This window comes from Zalophus californianus, chromosome 16 (assembly GCF_009762305.2).
Source record: "Zalophus californianus isolate mZalCal1 chromosome 16, mZalCal1.pri.v2, whole genome shotgun sequence".
Lineage (NCBI taxonomy): Eukaryota > Metazoa > Chordata > Mammalia > Carnivora > Otariidae > Zalophus > Zalophus californianus.
The window spans coordinates 24,704,033-24,720,626 of NC_045610.1; the positions used below are offsets into that span (position 1 = coordinate 24,704,033).

General features: G+C 45.9%; 2 protein-coding genes across 4 annotated transcripts in view; one reads left to right on the forward strand and one right to left on the reverse strand.

Annotated features, from left to right (window-relative positions):
- Positions 1 to 4,955: 4,955 nt before the first annotated feature.
- PIGW (phosphatidylinositol glycan anchor biosynthesis class W) lies at positions 4,956 to 9,108 on the reverse strand. Of its 3 annotated transcripts, none has more exons than XM_027602105.2 (2): positions 8,800 to 9,108; positions 4,956 to 6,888 (listed from the first exon to the last, which is right to left on the reverse strand). In XM_027602105.2, exon 2 carries the CDS (start codon positions 6,874 to 6,876, stop codon positions 5,368 to 5,370), a length of 1,509 nt encoding a protein of 502 aa, XP_027457906.1. In that variant the 5' UTR covers positions 6,877 to 6,888; positions 8,800 to 9,108; the 3' UTR covers positions 4,956 to 5,367. The 3 variants fall into 3 exon arrangements, with proteins under 3 accessions (XP_027457906.1, XP_027457145.1, XP_027456522.1); XM_027601344.2 differs by having other exon boundaries at positions 4,957 to 6,888; positions 8,571 to 9,108; XM_027600721.2 differs by lacking the exon at positions 8,800 to 9,108 and adding an exon at positions 8,315 to 8,537 and having other exon boundaries at positions 4,957 to 6,888.
- A 5,031-nt stretch (positions 9,109 to 14,139) lies between these two features.
- MYO19 (myosin XIX) overlaps positions 14,140 to 16,594 on the forward strand; it is a 29,239-nt gene continuing 26,784 nt past the window's right edge. The window contains 3 exon segments of the mRNA XM_027599866.2: positions 14,140 to 14,206; positions 14,209 to 14,385; positions 14,852 to 15,000. Coding sequence (XP_027455667.2) covers positions 14,140 to 14,206; positions 14,209 to 14,385; positions 14,852 to 15,000 — 393 coding nt within the window.

A 16,594-nucleotide genomic window follows, 5' to 3' on the forward strand; every position in this document is an offset into this window, starting at 1 on the left:
ACCTCTTAAACTTCTTTTGGGTTGTGGTTGGTAAAGGGCATTGAAAATGACAAGCTCAATATATAGGTGCTAATTTAAATACTTTGATTATTGAGTACGCACTGGGTACTAGCAAAGAACAGAGTTTTCACCCTGGGGGATTTAAATCTTAAGTTAGAAAAAGCATTAAAACGCAGATATAAAACATAATGGTACCACAACAGTCTCCATCTGAGGTTACTTTCCCCGACTTGGATTTGTCTTTTATTAAGTAATCGCTACACCCTATGTGGGGTTCAAATTCACAACTCTGGGATCAAGAGTTGTATGTTCTACCAACTGAGCCAACCAGGCACCCCTGGAATTGTCTTTTAATCCACTGAGCATGCTGCTTAGTATCTTTGGACAGTACCATAGGTATTCAGTGAAAACTGTAAGGTTAAAAAGATGGATAATTTGCTAGGTAGGTTCTTAAGGCGGTAAGGCGATAGCCTGGGTGCTCCAAATACGATAAATATTCGAGGAGAAATGCTTAGAAAATTATTTCACTGGAAAACAACTTTTAGAAGTTTTAACTACATATCTTTTTAGTTTTAGAGCAGGCACTCATTTTCACTATTGGTCTAGCTTCTGCTAAAACCAATACTGCAGCAAATATTTCATGACTAAGTATCTGCCTTTAGAGAGCTTAACTCTGACAAAATAAGTTATTACTACATAAAAAAGCCAGCTGTTACCTATTTTTAAATTTCGATGTAGGCCTTGTGAAAGGCAAGGTTGAAGGATTTGAAAGGCAAGGAGAATGCAGTCAACAGCAGAGGACATTTTGCTGGTACCTAGTAACAGTTGGAGTGATGGAGAGGTAATAAATTATCAACAAAATACTGGGCGCCTGGGTGGCTCAGTTGGTTGGGCGACTGCCTTCGGCTCAGGTCATGATCCTGGAGTCCTGGGATCGAGTCCCGCATCGGGCTCCCCGCTCAGCGGGGAGTCTGCTTCTCCCTCTGGCCCTCTTCCCTCTCGTGCTCTCTGTCTCTCATTCTCTCTCTCTCAAATAAAATCTTTAAAATAAGATTATCAACAAAATACCTTTCTTTTTCTTATTAGATTCCCAGTGTGCAAAAGCCAGCCACAAAACTCAAGCATATATGAGATAGGTATTTTCCAAGCAACTTAGGTTTAAAAGAAATGAAGAGAAACGATTTATTCCTTATGTTATTGCCTATATTCATAGACTGTACATTAACTCCTAGGGAGCAAAATAAGATTTTGTGTGATTTATACATCATATTGGACGTCAATGCTCAATAAAAATAAAACGTCATCTTCTAAACACAAGCTATTGATACATGTTGGTAGATACCTCCAGTTTAAATTGTGTAAAATTAAAGCCATGAAAGGGGCGCTGAGTGGCTCAGTCATTAAGCGTCTGCCTTCGGCTCAGGTCATGGTCCTGGGATTGAGCCCCACAATGGGCTCCCTGCTCAGTGGGGAGCCTGCTTCTCCCTCTCCCACTTCCCCTGCTTTTGTTCCCTCCCTCACTGTGTCTCTCTCTGTCAAATAAATAAAATCTTTAAAAAAATAAACAATTGGGGCATCTGGGTGGCTCAGTTGTTAAGCGTCTGCCTTTGGCTCAGGACATGATCCCAGGGTCCTGGGATCGAGACCCGTGTGGGGCTCCCTGCTCAGCTGAGAGCCTGCTTCTCCCTCTCCCACTCCCCCTGCTTGTGTTCCCTCTCTCACTGTTTCTCTCTGTCAAGTAAATAAATAAAATCTTAAAAAAAAAAACAAAGTCATGGGAATGAGTCACTTCCTGGAGGTTATTGATAGGATAAAGTCGTAGACCATATTATATTCTTCCCTTCTCTATCCCCCCCTCCCTTCTGTCCTCAAAAATTGATAGTTGAGGGGTAGGCTGGCTGGCTCAGTGAAGCATATGACTCTTGATCTCAGGATTGTGAGTTCGAGCCCCACTTTGGGTATAGAAATTGCTTAAAATCTTTAAAAAATTGATAGTTGAGGGGCGCCTGGGTGGCTGAGTAGTTAAGCGTCTGCCTTCAGCTTAGGTCAAGGTCCTGGGATCGAGCCCCGCATCGGGCTCCCTGCTCCATGGGAAGCCTGCTTCTCCCTCTCCCACTCCCCCTGTTTGTGTTCCCTCTCTTGCTGTCTCTCTGTCAAATAAATATTTTTTTTTAAATTGATAGTTGAAAAGGAAATTAGCCAATTAGAGTACCTTTTGTTGTTTTCACTATAATAACCACGTTGTTTTATGTGGTAATAAAATCAGTAGCAGAATGTTACTTAAATTACCATTGTTGTCCAAATCTGAGAATCTGTGAATTTGGTTTTCTGTTTTATAAGCTGACAGTGGGAAGTTTTGTTGTGTCTGTTAACAATAAAAAAAAACAATAGAGACATACTTTCCCCACTTAAAATTTTTCAGAGGGGAAAAATTCTTTTAAGGGAAAATAATGTCTGCAAGTTAAAAGGTAAGGCAGGGACTTTGTCTTTTCTGTTTCCCAGCACCTATACCTGGTACATTGGAGCTCAATAAATCTGTGTTGAGTGATCTTTTCTGTAAACTAGAGCCAAGTCAGAATTTTTTTTAACTAATTCTTCTATTTTATGAATGCTATTTCATTTGCTTTCTCTTACATGACTTTCATAATTGGAGGTAGAAAAAACAGAGAGTACACTTTGTTCTTTTAAGTTATGATTCAGTATCTGTAATTGTGAGACAGACTTGTTGAGAGATATTTAAGATCTAGAAAAGATGAAGGAGCAGTTACCCACAAGCAACAGACCAGTTAGACAACATATTCATTCAGTCATCAGATAATTTAAATTACATTTTTTTAAATGAGAGAACAGTATGTTTAGTCTCTCGGCCCTGCTCTGAACGCTTTGAACAGATAAGTCATGGGGTATTAGCACTGTGACATAGCAAGAGAACCAATCACCTTTCCTAGTCATGCTTAATTGATATGCTATAATCTTACTGGTTAAATTTCAAAAATCTTTTTAATTGAAAATAGAATCTGATTTTTGTTTTTATAGCTGCTCAACATACTGATTAGGGAGAAAATTCCTTTCAATAATAGATTAACTCCAAATATTGATTATAGTTGGCAAAAATGCCACATAAATACTAAATTAGCCATCATAATGTAACAAATTGAAGTAAACTAGTGTAATAACATGACTGTATTTAACAAATCCAGGTATAAAATAAATTTTTAATTTAGAGGCAACTGATTAAAACAGCAAATCCAAAATTTAATTTTAGAGGAGGCTCTACCTACACTCCACAAATAAAACCAAATATAAAATTAACTTGAGCATTCTGACCTTTGACTATTTCTGCAGAATCAGATTTTTCCTTGAAAATAGAACACAACAGAAAGGCAGATTTTAGTTGATTTTTTTGCCCACTTTTTATTTTTTAAGTAGGCACCATGCCCAGCATGGAGCCCAACGCCAGCCCAAACTCACAACCCTGATATCAAGATCTGAGCCAAAATCAAGAGTTGGACCCTTAACCAACTGAGCCACCCAGGCACCCCTTTTTTTGCCCACTTTAAACAATATACAGGAAACATTATAATTGGAAACTGAGGATTTCGTTTATTTTTTTTTATTTTAAAGATTTTATTTATTTGAGAGAGAGAGAATGAGAGAGAGAGAGCACGAGAGGGAAGAAGGTCAGAGGGAGAAGCAGACCCCCCTGCTGAGCAGGGAGTCCGACGTGGGACTCCAATTCGGGACTCCATCCCGGGACTCCAGGATCATGACCTGAGCCGAAGGCAGTCGCTTAACCAACTGAGCCACCCAGGCGCCCCAGAATCTCGTTTTTTTTTAAATCTTAGATTTTAAACAGCTGGTTCAAAAGTCTGCTTAGAACTTTTAAATGACTCAAATTCCTAGTAGGATATTAAACGTTTATATAGCCATCATTGTATTAAATCAGCCTAGTGCTTGACTTTCTCACTGGTTCTCTTTCCCCTTAACATGGTAAATTAAATGAGGTATGCCTGATACGGTCCCTGCCTGCCTCTCTAGCTTATTACCCACCCTCTCCCTTTTTCTGAGCTCCAGCCTTGAGTTCCAAGACGTGCAATTTTCCCTCCCCACTCAGGACCTTTGCTGAAGGATTCATTCTACCTAGAATGCTGTTTACTCCTTCCCTTACCACATTTTAATTCCTCATCCTATCGATCAGCTCTAGCTCAAAAAAATACCATCTAGGGGTGTACCTGGGTGGCTCAGTCGGTTGAGCCTCAGACTCTTGATCTCCGCTCAGGTCTTGATCTCACAGTCTGTGAGTTTGAGCCCCACCTTGTGCCACACCCCCTTACCCCCCAAGCCCTGTGCTGGGTGTGGAGACTATCTTAAAAAAAGAAAAGAAAAAACAGTCTGGAGGCACTTGGCTGGCTCAGTCTGCAGAGCATGACTCTTGATCTCAGGGTTATGAGTTCAAGCCCCCATGTTGCAGTAGAGATTACTTAAAATATTAAAAAAAAAATACAGTATGTGGGGAAAACTTTGACTCTACTAGATCAGTTCTTGATTTGACAATCTTGGTAACCTATACTTCATGACTTACCACAGTTTATAATGGTTGTTCAATGTCTGTTTCCCCACTGGATTACAAGCTCCAAGATACCAAGAAACCTGCTTATCATCCCTAGCAGAGTTGCTAAAAAAAATAATTAGTCCTGAAGTAAAACTGTTACCTCATAATTACTAGGCATGTAAACTACATCGCACAATTCAGTCCATTCTTTGGAGCATTTATTTTCTGACTTTATAAGTGTTTCGTGGTCAACACCTGCTTTCTTATACTTGGGCATTTTTAAAAGGTTAAAATTCAGCAGTAAAGAAGTGTTGACAGGGGTGCCTGGGTGGCTCAGTTGGTTGAACGTCTGCGTTTGGCTCAGGTCATGATCCCAGGGTCCTGGGATTGAGCCCCGCATCGGGCTCCCTGTTCATCGAGGGGCCTGCTTCTCCCTCTCCTGCTTGTGCTCACTCTGTCAAATAAATAAAATCTTAAAAAAAAAAAGAAGTGTTGACAATTTCACGATCATGCTGAGATGTTGTAATGTAAATTTATTATAAAAGTCATACAATAAAAAAATACAGAATGGTTTGTGATGTAAGATGTAAAGTAAAAATCCTCCTCCCTACCCTCTAATCTTTCAGTGTCACGACTGCAGTTTCTTTAAAATTGTATGGTGTTAGGATACATTAAAACAGTAGGCATCACTACTATTATAGAGGATTGAAACTCAATTCTATAATATGGTTAACACTGGGTTGCCAAAAGCCCACTTTCTTCACATTTAATATTCTCCCTCATTTTGTAACACAGGTACTTTGTACCTATGCTGATCACCAAAATTTTATAGTCTTATCTTGCAAGTGTAACACATATATAACTAAACAGTTGGTAAACATATAGAGATGGAGCACAATTAAGGCCCACAAGGTACTGCTGTGTAACGTATCTACCAACAGGTTGATCAGACCAGTAGTTATATTTGACAGCAAGAAAAAAATTAACTGGTTTCTATTCATAGCTGTAATTAAACAAAGACTGGGTTCCTTTCTTTCAGCTTCAGAGACTAGAGATTCTGAATGCTTTTTATTTGTGGCAGACAACTGGATTGGTTTCCAAGAACATGGTACTACAGCCCCTTTAATTAGAAATTTCGCAAAACTCAAAATTATATCACCCAGTAATAAACTACTAAGAAGGATCAGGCTAGAAGCAACTATCCAAATACAAAAGGCTAAATTGGCCATTCTCCGAGATACTACTTCTACATTTACCTGAACTATGTAAAGAGATATGAAGAGGCTAATAGCTGTCAGCAGGATACAGTATGTTCCTTTTATCCAGTCTTTGACATGTGATCTTTTTTTAAGCATATATGACCCTGTTTGCACACCAGCCATATGAATTGCCACATACCCCAAGGTAGAGATTATTCCTTCGCGGTTGGCATTTAATAAACCAATCCTTGTGCCACTACCATCAGTGCCATACAAAATTAACCTTTTCAGTGGGGTAAAGTCAAGGGCTAGCTGGTATAACACAATAATGCTGATGGCCACAATCCAGGATTTAGTTACAGGAAAAATAATCAAAAGCAGTGATGTTAACAGTTTCACAACTACTAAGGTAAAGAAAAAGTTCCAGTGAACTCCATACTCAGTTAAATGTTCCTGATAGCCTATGGATTTTATAATGACTAATCGTCCTACTCCTAGGAAAACTAATGGCCAAACAGCGTACAAGGACTTTGTAAGATAATAAAATCTGGACCCTTCCGTGTATTTTCTCCTAACTTCTGGACAAACCATTGCAGTCCCAAAAATAAAACCTCCTACTCCAAAATCCATTGCTCCTGTCCCATAGAGCTCAGTTTTGGCAAATCTTCTGGGAAAAAGTGGGAAGTCCACAGCCAAAATGGCAATAGCAGTAAATGCACTGTTAATTACACGGAAACAGGAGATGGCTGGAACGTATTCTGATTCTAGACTGATTTTCATGAATTTTTCAAGTATTTTCTGGACAGGCATTCTGGTACAGCAAGTTCTCCTGCAGTATATTTGATAGACTAGGCCTGCTCCAAGGATAATTACAGCAAGGTGCTCCAGGAGGACAAATGAAGACAAAATTGTCAAAGTGGCCACCAGGGGAACTATTAGGAAAACAAAGTCAATGAAGAATCTAGTTCTCCAGGTATGTAAAGAACACAAGTGCTGTGAGAGAATGATGAGAAGCCCTCTGCACAGGATACAGAATGCAGGTAAGCACAGGCCCTGGGTGACTTCCAGCACGCTGGTTCCATTGTGGTTACTGACAAAAGCTTCCTTCATCTGCTTCTGAGACATTTTTTCTTCTTCCTGTGATAAGAGCAAAGGGATACATTGGAAAAGCAATGTTCTTGTGGAATAGGCATATATATGACTTGATTTTACTTTTTTTTTTTTTTGAAGATTTATTAGAGTGGGGTGGAGCGGAGGGAGATAGAAACTTCAGCCGACTCCTCACTGAGCTCAGAGCCTGACGTGAGGCTTGATTTCAAGACCCTGAGATCATGACCTGAGCTGAAACCAAGAGTCTAACGCTTAACTCACTGCCTACCCAGTGCCCCCGATTTTACTCATATTACTAGATTTCAGAGCAGAACTTTAGGCCTAATGATTTCAAATCAGGGCAGAAAATAGAATTTGTGATTCCTCCCCCCAAGGATTGTGGTAAGAAACCTAACACATCAGGATAAGAATGTCAGGGCATCTGGGTAAAGCATCCCACTCTTGGTTTCAGTTCAGCTCCTGCAGGATCCTGAGATTGAGCGCCCCCCACCGGCTCTGCGCTCAGCACAGTTGTCTGCTTGAACTTCTCTCCCTCTCCCGCTAGTGCTCTCACTCTCTCAAATCTTAATAAAAAAAAAAAAGAGGGTCCCCTGTATGGCTCAGTCAGGTAACCATCTGCCTTTGGCTCAGCTCGTGATCCCAGTGTCCTGGGATCCAATGCTGCCTGAGGCTCTCTGCTCAGCAGGGAGTCTGCTTCTCCCTCTTCCTCTGGGTTCTCTCGCGCTCACTCTCAGGTAAATAAAATCTTTAAAAAGGATAAGAATGTCATGCTAATAGTATGAAATCAATGGTTAAAAAGCGTATTCTCTGTATAAGGCAGGCTCACAAATCAAGTTAATTTGGCATATAAACCCTGAAAATGGAATCACAGATAGTAATTCCTATTACAAAGCATTAGGATAGGCTGTTAAAATTTTGTAATGCAAACTGAATACACTTAACTAATGACTTCAAGTCAAATCAGAGAGGGATAGGGAGAAGGTATTTAAGTACACCTTGGAGTTGAAGACCTTGGTTTGTGTGAAGAACCTCTCTGAACCCATTTGCCTCCAGGACAAAATACTAGTCCTCCAGTGACATCCTGAGCCCCAGGCTGCTCCCTACCTCATTCACAGCCATGCTTTCAGGGTAAGTGTAGATGGGTAGAATGGATGCTAATCCTGGGGAAGGGGGCGGGGGAGGCCTGGGCGTATAGCACACACTAGTGTTTGTGGTTTCAAAGGAATGTAAAACACCTCTCTCTCATTTCAATGTCTTTAAAGTGGCACACAGAACACGTTTGTTGGCCAAACCAGAACCATGTAGAACAAATGAATGCACGCATGCCTGACGGCCTGAGCCAGCAACAATTCCTCTCGATAACAAACCGATTTGAATCGACTGGCTTTTAGAAATAAAGTAGTCCTTTTCCTGACACGCGCCACGGCCGCGCCGGCCCTTACACCTCACGTGCCTTCGGTGTCCCAGCGCCCCTGCAGCCGGCAGTCTACGTGGTCCTGGCTGCACGACTCCCACCGCAACCGCGGAGCCACGCGGGAGGAACCCGCTTTCGCCTCCCAAGCCGCGCTTCCGGCCGACGTGGGGCGGCCTGCGCTTCCGGGCCGGCTGATTTCGCGCGCAGCGCGCACGCGCCGGTCCCGCCCAGGACCCGAGCCCGTTTCCCAGCAGCGTAGGCTCCCCGCGCTAGTTCTTGCCCGTGGTGGGCTTACCGCGCCCAGGTCCGTCCGTGGAGCCCGGAGCAGACGCGTCACGCGCTTCACCGCCGTCCCTCGAACCCCACGACGAGTCTCAGACTGGTGGGGGTCAGAGGGCCCGGCTCAGTGTTCGACCACGGCGTCCTCTACTGAAGGACCCCAGGCCCTGTGAAGCCCGGGAGGCCCTGCCTCCCACGCGTCTCCTGCCGGAATACGGGAGGGCGGCGTCTCAACCCCATCTTACCCCAGGTTCTCAAAATACTTTGTCCCAGCAGGAGCCCCTAACTGCGACCCCGGCAAGAGCGGGCCACGTGCGCCCCGCTCTCAGTGCGCGCCCCGCCCCGGGGGAGGAGCCGGCTGGCTCCCGGCCACTGGGCCAGAGCGGCGGGCGGCCGGTGCGCTCTGGCGATCCCGGCTTCCTCTCCTCCCCGGCTCGCTCCCGCCCTCTCCTCTTCCCTCCCCTCCTCGGCTCTTCCCGCCGTCTCTCCCAGCCCTCCCGCCTGCCTTTGCAGTCGGGCCTGGCGGGGGCCGCGCGCTCGGCGGCTCAGGCCGTGGGACCGGTGAGTGTCGCCCCCAGCCCAGGTCCGAAGCGCTTCGCGACCCCGAAAGGGCAGGGAGGCCGGTTTGCCCCCGGAGCGCAGAGGAACGGAGGGCGTCTTCCTCTCCTTCTTCCAAAGCGCCGTTTGCCTACCCTTTCCCATTTCCTTTTTGACCGTCTCGTATCTCAGCAGGGGTAGCCCAGCTCTTGGCCCTTGCTTAGAACAAGAACCTTTCATGGTCCCCCCCTCCACCTCTCCACCTTGCTGGCAGGAGGCGGCCCGGGGTCGGGGAAAGTTTTCAGCTGGGAGGCTGAGTCCCGTCTCCTGCCCTTTTCTCAATCCTAGGGACCGGGGAAGGGGCAGCTGGCCCGGGTAAGCGTCGGGGCAGCCGCGCGCGCCCTTGGCTGCGGTCACATCCACCTTCCTGGGAAGGGCATACTCTCCCCGTGCCAGGTGCTTCCGGAGCGACATCCCAGCCCTCGTCCCTGCGGGCACCTTGTCCAGAGAGGGAGTCCTTGTTCCCGCAGGGAAGCTGGGGGCGGACCCAGCTGGGTTCCCAGGACCCTTACCCAGCTCTTCTCGCCTGCCCTCCCACGGTCCTCCAAGCGGAGGACGAACCTGAGGCTGGGGAGGAGGAGGAGGAGCTAGTGATCAGGTTGCCTCTTGCCTCGACTTGGTGTTATATCTGTTCATTACCATCTCCCTTCTGCCCACAGTGGTCACACCCTTTCCAGAAAGTCTTGGCTGGTAACCGCGAAGCTGGGGGAGAGCAAGAGCTGGGAGAACTGGAGAAAACCGCTCTAATCTGACTTGACTCTGGCTGGGAACGGACGCTGCATCATAATAACCAACATTTGCAAGGCGTTCTGTGAGGTACTAGCCCATTTGATCCTTAACTCAGTGTTTTGAGGTGTAGGTATTAGTATTCCTTTTTGCAAACGAGTAAATGGAATAAGGCTTAGAGAGCTCTTGTGATCTGCCTTGGAGGAGTTGTGGGCTTTGATTTCTAACGCCACAACCTATTATGCTCCGCCCCCCCCCCCCCCCCCCCCGTCCTTTCTCTTAAAATGAGCTTCCAGGTGAGGGAGCTTTGTTCTCCTTGACTCTCGGGTTGCCCTCTCCATGGCTGTCCCTTGGGCAGCATATGATCAATGTCCAAGGTGAATGTACCCAACACATTCCTGATGCTCTTCTCTGTCCTTTTTCCAGTTTGCATGAAGTCCCTATCCCCGAATTCTTTCACATGCTAGATGCATTTCAGGGCCTCAAACAAGTCTCCGCCAGGGTCCATCCATTACAGACACCTCTCATCCTCATTCCTCCTTGCCAGGGAGGTGTGAGGCCTGGGATATTTTGAGTCTTAGGGTCACTTACGGTTTTTCAGAGATTGGTCTAGGTATAGCCTCACAACACCCCCCTCTCAGATTTTCCTCCTCTGAAATCCTTGCCTTTTTAAAGTTGACACTGGGCTGTTCTACCTGATTAGTGTCCCCACATGGATTATCCATCCTCGGTAGTCCTTACTGTTAATAACAGTATTCCCCCTCTGACTGAATATTAGATTTGTACTCCGTGACATCATTGACCTTCACAACCATTCCTTGTGAGGTAGATTTTACTACCCCCATTTTCAAGATAAAGGATCAAGGTGGGCCAGGAAGGTGATACGGCTTTCCTGTGAATGAGCTGTAATTTTGCTCCCACACAACTTTCTTAGAGCATCAAGAATTGACTCCAGCCTCCCTGGTCTATCAATTACTGGCTATACAAAAATACGATATTTCTGTCCAGTGGAGAGGGTAGGGCATGAGACTTCTCTGTCTCCCAGTGTCTCCATTCTCCACAGCACACTGACTCAGAACATATGCAGCCCCACCCCAAACCTCTGTAGTAAAACTGCCCCTGAAGAGCCTAGGGAGCCTCTGGAGGCTCTCATAAAAGTTTCTCGTTTCCTAATTGGCAGGGGATAGGACAGACTTTCCCTTTCTGCCCAGGCTCGCCCTGATTCTTATTTTGATTCTTCTTGCTTGGCGGGAGAAGCCGGAGTGAGTCACCCTGAAGAAGCCCTCACCCGTGTTTGGCCCTTGTCTTCTCTCTCATGTCGTAGGCTCTGAGGTGATTCATCTGAGATTCCTCCAGAACTGAGCCTTTTACTGGACCTATGTTCCAACCTGTGCCCCCATGACCACGTGGATAGCACTCTTTGTGCCTGTGACCCAGAACCCTGGCTGGTCACACTGAAGCAAGATGCTCCAGCAGGTAAAACCTCACCCTTAGGTAACCTAGGCCCTGAAGCATCCAAGGCACTTTCCCATCTGTCACTTAGCTGAATGAAGATTCCACTTACCCTGACCTGGAAGGAAGAAAGAAGAAAGACCTTTTCTGTCTTCGCACAGTCACTCTATTGCCTTTCACCTGAGAAGCTTTTCCTGATACCTGATTTGAATCTCTCCTACTGTGGTCTTTAGCTCTCCTTCCCGGGATGAGTAAGATGGGGTGGCAAGGGGAATCCTTAGGGCACTTTGGTGACTTCACAAGCCTGAACCAGTGAGGGAGCCCTGAGAGATGTCCCTGCCGGCCTGAACTGCCGAGGTACAGTGGAAGCCTGCGCCTTCCAAGAGGAGGTATTCTTTGAAGCTGAACCTTAAAGAATATGTAGGAATTAGCCAGGTGGAGAAGGGACATAAGCAGTCCAAGCAGAGGGGTCAGTGGGTGAAGATGCCTAGGTGGAAATATAGGAGTCTGATAAATGGATCAGGAAGCGTATGGTGGGAGAATTGCTACTGCAGCATGAAACCTGCCCTTACTCCAGGCCTCTGCCTCTCTAAAAAGGCTACTATGGCCCCAGGCCTTCGGGATTCCAAATCAGCCATCTCCTGTCCATATCATCCTTCTCGTGCAGCTCTCGGTCCAAAGAGAATGCCAGTAGGTAGATATTTGCTGAGTTTTTATTTACAAAACGTGGCCAGGCACTGGGCTGAGGCAGATGTTTAAGGTGATACCTGCTCTCCAGGAACTCACAGCCTAGTAGAGTCCTAGGCAGGTAGGTGCCTGAGACTTATCAGGATGACCAAGTGCAAAGCCAGCCAGCCTCAAGGGAGCTCTGGTAGACACTACTGCTTGATCATCTTCCAGACTTTTGTCTTATGAAATGAGCTTGAGACTGGAGAGAAGCTGGCAGGACGATTGTCTGCTCTGGGCTTTTTTTGTTTGTTTAACTTTTTATTTATTTATTTTTTTAATTAAAAAAGTAGTAATGTTCACCATAACCATTCTAGCAGCTGCTCTGTATTGAGCCCTAAGTAGTAGCTACTGTTCTAAGCATTTAACACAAATAATTTTGTTTAGTTCTCAAGCAAGTTACAGTGTTATATGTATGGTGCTACTGTATCCCCGTTTTGGAGATAAAGCTCAGAGAGGTTATGTGACTTATTCAAGGTCACATTCACTGTAAGCAATGTGGAAAATATAAGCAAAAGGAACATTAAAATTACCCATAATTACACTAACCAGAGATAACGTTTTAGAAAATATCCTTTATTTTTCCCCTAAATATATATATTTTTAAATATTTGAAGCTACATAGTTTTTTGTAACCTGCTTTATTCCATTGTAAGGATATACTGTAAATTGTCCACCATTAGGACAAGTGGGTTGTTTTCAACTTTTTTACGATTATAAGTAGCTCAAAATGTACTGAATATTCTTATGGCCTTTACATAGGATCATTTTCTAAAAGAATTGCAGGCTAAAGAGGCATGTGTGCTTTTTAGGCCTTGCTATATCACTTCATAATTAAAGAACTGTTTTTAAAAGAATAATAATAGCTTATTTTGGGTGCATATACAGCTGCCTTCTCTAAATACTTGATGTGCTTATTAGTGTCTGACCTCGGTGCTACCAGCATTCCCATTTTATAGATAGGAAAATTGAAGCACAGAGAGATTAGGAAATTTACATAACATTGTACAACTAGTAAGTGGTATAATCAGGATTCAAATCTAGGGCATCTAGCTTTAAGGCCTAGGCTCTTGACCATTATACTCAGCTACTTCTCTGGTTGGATCAGAGCTAATCATAAATTATGGCCCAGCTTATTATTCCCCCCACCCAGAGCAAAGGGATTTGCATGGATCCAGCCATGCTCTGACCTCAGCCTTTATCCTGGAGGCCAAGAGCCTGCCTTGTGGATTATGGTGGGCCCAAATTCAGAGAACAGACAACATCTTTGGAAAGAAACTTGTTGCTGGGCCTCTCAGATGACACTTGACACCTTGGCTTGAGGGGTTTGAACTTTTAGGGTTCCCTAATCTCATTGGAAACCTGCACAGTCCTATTACAGACTCCTTTCTCCAAAAGCAGATTTCAGCCAGGTACTACTTACTGTCTTCTCCTACTCCCCACCCCATCTTCCCTGCAGTCTCCAGCGAGATCAGAGGGAAAATGAGACCATGGGAGGAATTTGGAAAGGGGAAACACGTGGAAAGTGTTGGCATCAAGGATCGGCAAGGGCGAAAGAGAAACAGCCTTTTCCCTTTTGTGCCTATTCTTAACCTCATCCAACTTCCAAACCAGGCTTCCTCTCAAGTAGACCCAGGGCAGAGGAAACTAACTAAATAGCCAGGCTAAATTTAAGCCCCAAGAGCCAGGTGATGAAGGCATGGGGCTACCTTACAGCTGGTTTTTCATCACAAGCTAAGTGGTCTCTTTCAAAAAAGGCCCAAGCCATGGTTCTTTTTTTGGGGGGGGGTTATGATCCCCTATAGCAGCCCCCCACCTTGGGCCCCACCCCTAGCTGGCCAGCCTGGAAGCTGGAGCTTGTTTAGAGGAGAGGGGATAGCATTTTTTCATTTATTGAGTACACACTGTGTGCCAGGCACCAAGTGCTTTGTGTATCTCTTATTTTTCTGTCTAGTAGCCCTGCGAACTGGTTTTATTTTCCTATATTTACAAATAAAGAAGCTGTGGCTCAGAGAAGTTAAGTAACTTACCCAGGTTCACAGGCTTAGTAAGTGGCAGAACTGAAATTTGAAGCCAAGCAGACTATGATACTAGAGGCCTGTTCTCCTCCTGCTGTTCAGGCCCCCACCCCTACATTGCTGCCAGCTGGTCTCGTCCCAGCTTTCATGGCTCTCTTCTCGTGGCTTCTCAGGTTTATGGCCACAGCTCAGGCTCTGGTGCCCAAGGAGGGGAATCCCTCAGAGAAGACCTGCGGGAGTTCCTGAGTGGGGAAGCCCCGCTGCACCAGCTGGATGACCTCACCAAGGTGAATCCCGTGACACTGGAGACAGGTATGGGCCTCCCTATCCTCAAGAGGCACCCCTTGGTGCTGGCTGGCTCTGTTGGTGGAGCGTGCAACTCTTGATCTTGGGGCTGTGGGTTTGAGCCTCATGTTGGGTATAGAGATTACTTACAAATAAAATCTTTAAAAAAAAGGGCTGTCTCCAAGAGGGTAGGGGTGTGATGTGGGTAGCTTGCACAGCTTCCCCTGGCCAGACCAAGGCAGGCAGGACTCCTGACCTCGAGCCAATGGGCTGCTCCAGACGTCTCCCTGGCAGCTGCACCCAAGCTCCCCAGGGCAGACTTTGCTCCAGATTTGGGGCTCATCTTAATTAGATCTTGTACCTATCCATCAGGGAGCTGCTGGGATCTAAAGGCACTTGGCTAATTGCAAAGGTAGCCCTGTTAGGCCAGTGTTTGTGTGGGCAGTTGTGTCTGTATTTGAGCCAGAGTTTGCTAAAGGTGCCTCTGCCTCAGTCCTGAGGTGTTTGCAGGCTCGGTACGCAGCAGACACGTTCTACACCAATGCTGGCTGCACCCTGGTCGCTCTGAACCCCTTCAAGCCCGTCCCTCAGCTCTACTCACCAGCACTGATGAGAGAGTACCACGCTGCGCCTCATCCCCAGGTAAGGCTCAGCCACTTCCTGGGCCTCAGGTCTCCGCCATATCCCCGGGGCCTCCTTGCAACTTCCCTGTCATTATCCATCTATTCACCAGCCATGCAGTCATCCAGAATCGGCTGGTGCCACAGCCCTGCCCACCAGGTGGTTGAAGAATTTTGGACACATGACAGTAGGTGCCAAGTGAGAGACAAATATTTGTTCAACTGAGTTTGGAACCTAAAATAAGGACATAGGATAATGGACTTTTTTCTTGTTTGTGACTATTAAGAGGGAAGGATTTACAAAGGTATATTTGTGTATTTAATGAACCATTTTTTGGGGAAAGAATAAAATCACGTATAATAAGGAGTGCCCTAGAAAATTCAGCATTTGTTCCTCTCAGAGGAATGAGAAGAATAAATTCTGATGGGGTTGGAGGTGGTGCAGGCAGAGAATAGGCTAGCTGGTGTTTAAGTGCATGATGTCTTCAGAGAGAGTCAAGAGCAAACTTGCTAGCAAGAAGGGTGCTGTCAGGGCGCCTGGGTGGCTCAGTTGGTTAAGCGACTGCCTTCGGCTCAGGTCATGATCCCAGGGTCCTGGGATCGAGCCCCACATCAGGCTCCCGGCTCAGCGGGGAGCCTGCTTCTCCCTCTGACCTTCTCCCCTCTCATACTGTTTCTCTTTCTCTCTCTCTCAAATAAATAAAATCTTAAAAAAAAAAAAAAAAGAAGGGTGCTGTCAGGGGCGCCTGGGTGGCTCAGTTGGTTAAGCGTCTGCCTTCGGCTCAGGTCATGATCCCAGGGTCCTGGGATCGAGCCCCACATCAGGCTCCCTGCTCGGCGGGAAGCCTGCTTCTCCCTCTCCCACTCCCCCTGCTTGTGTTCCCTCTCTCGCTGTCTCAAATAAATAAATAAAATCTTAAAAAAAAAAAAAAAAAAGAGGGTGCTGTCAAGAAGAGAGACAATAGATGAGATGAGATAAGCCAGGGCTGCTTGCAAAGGGTCCGAGGCACCAGAGCAGGCAGAATGTATCCACAGTGCTGCTTCCCCAGGGCTGGAGGGGCTGACTGGAGCCCACCATGGGGATAATTACTCGGGACGTTGGGGGAGTCAAGTTCAGGAAGGTGAAACAGGATATAGGGAGAACAGTTGGAGGCTTTTAACAGTTCAGGGAAGAGGGAGCTGGGGCAGAGGCAGGTGCAGAGAGGGATGGCTCTGACACTATCCACAACAGCACCTTCTCTCCAGGAAGCTGTGGGTAGGTGGTGAGTGCTGGGTGGGCAGTGCTGGGCTGGCTAGGCATTGTGCAGATGGCCTGGCCCTCCAGAAGCTCATGCATGGTTAAGTGTCCAAGTCTTCCCTGAGAGCCCATATCTCACTGACAGCCTCTTCAAAGGCAAAAGCCATGTCATGGTTTCCTGTTTCCCCAGTGCCCACTTTAATGCCCAGCACATTGAAGATAATTAATATTTGTGGGTGGAAAGAAGACTAGTGGCCTAGGAGTTCAAATCACATGGTTGCATTTACTTGCTGAGTGGCCTTGGGAAGATTATTTAACCCGTCCAAACCTCAGATTTCTCGTCCATAAAATAGGATTAGCTATCCAACTAATGGATAGA

Excerpts from the sequence above, each read along its gene's own strand:
- PIGW (XM_027602105.2), bottom strand. The coding sequence starts at position 6,876 with ATGTCTCAGAAGCAGATGAAGGAAGCTTTTGTCAGTAACCACAATGGA.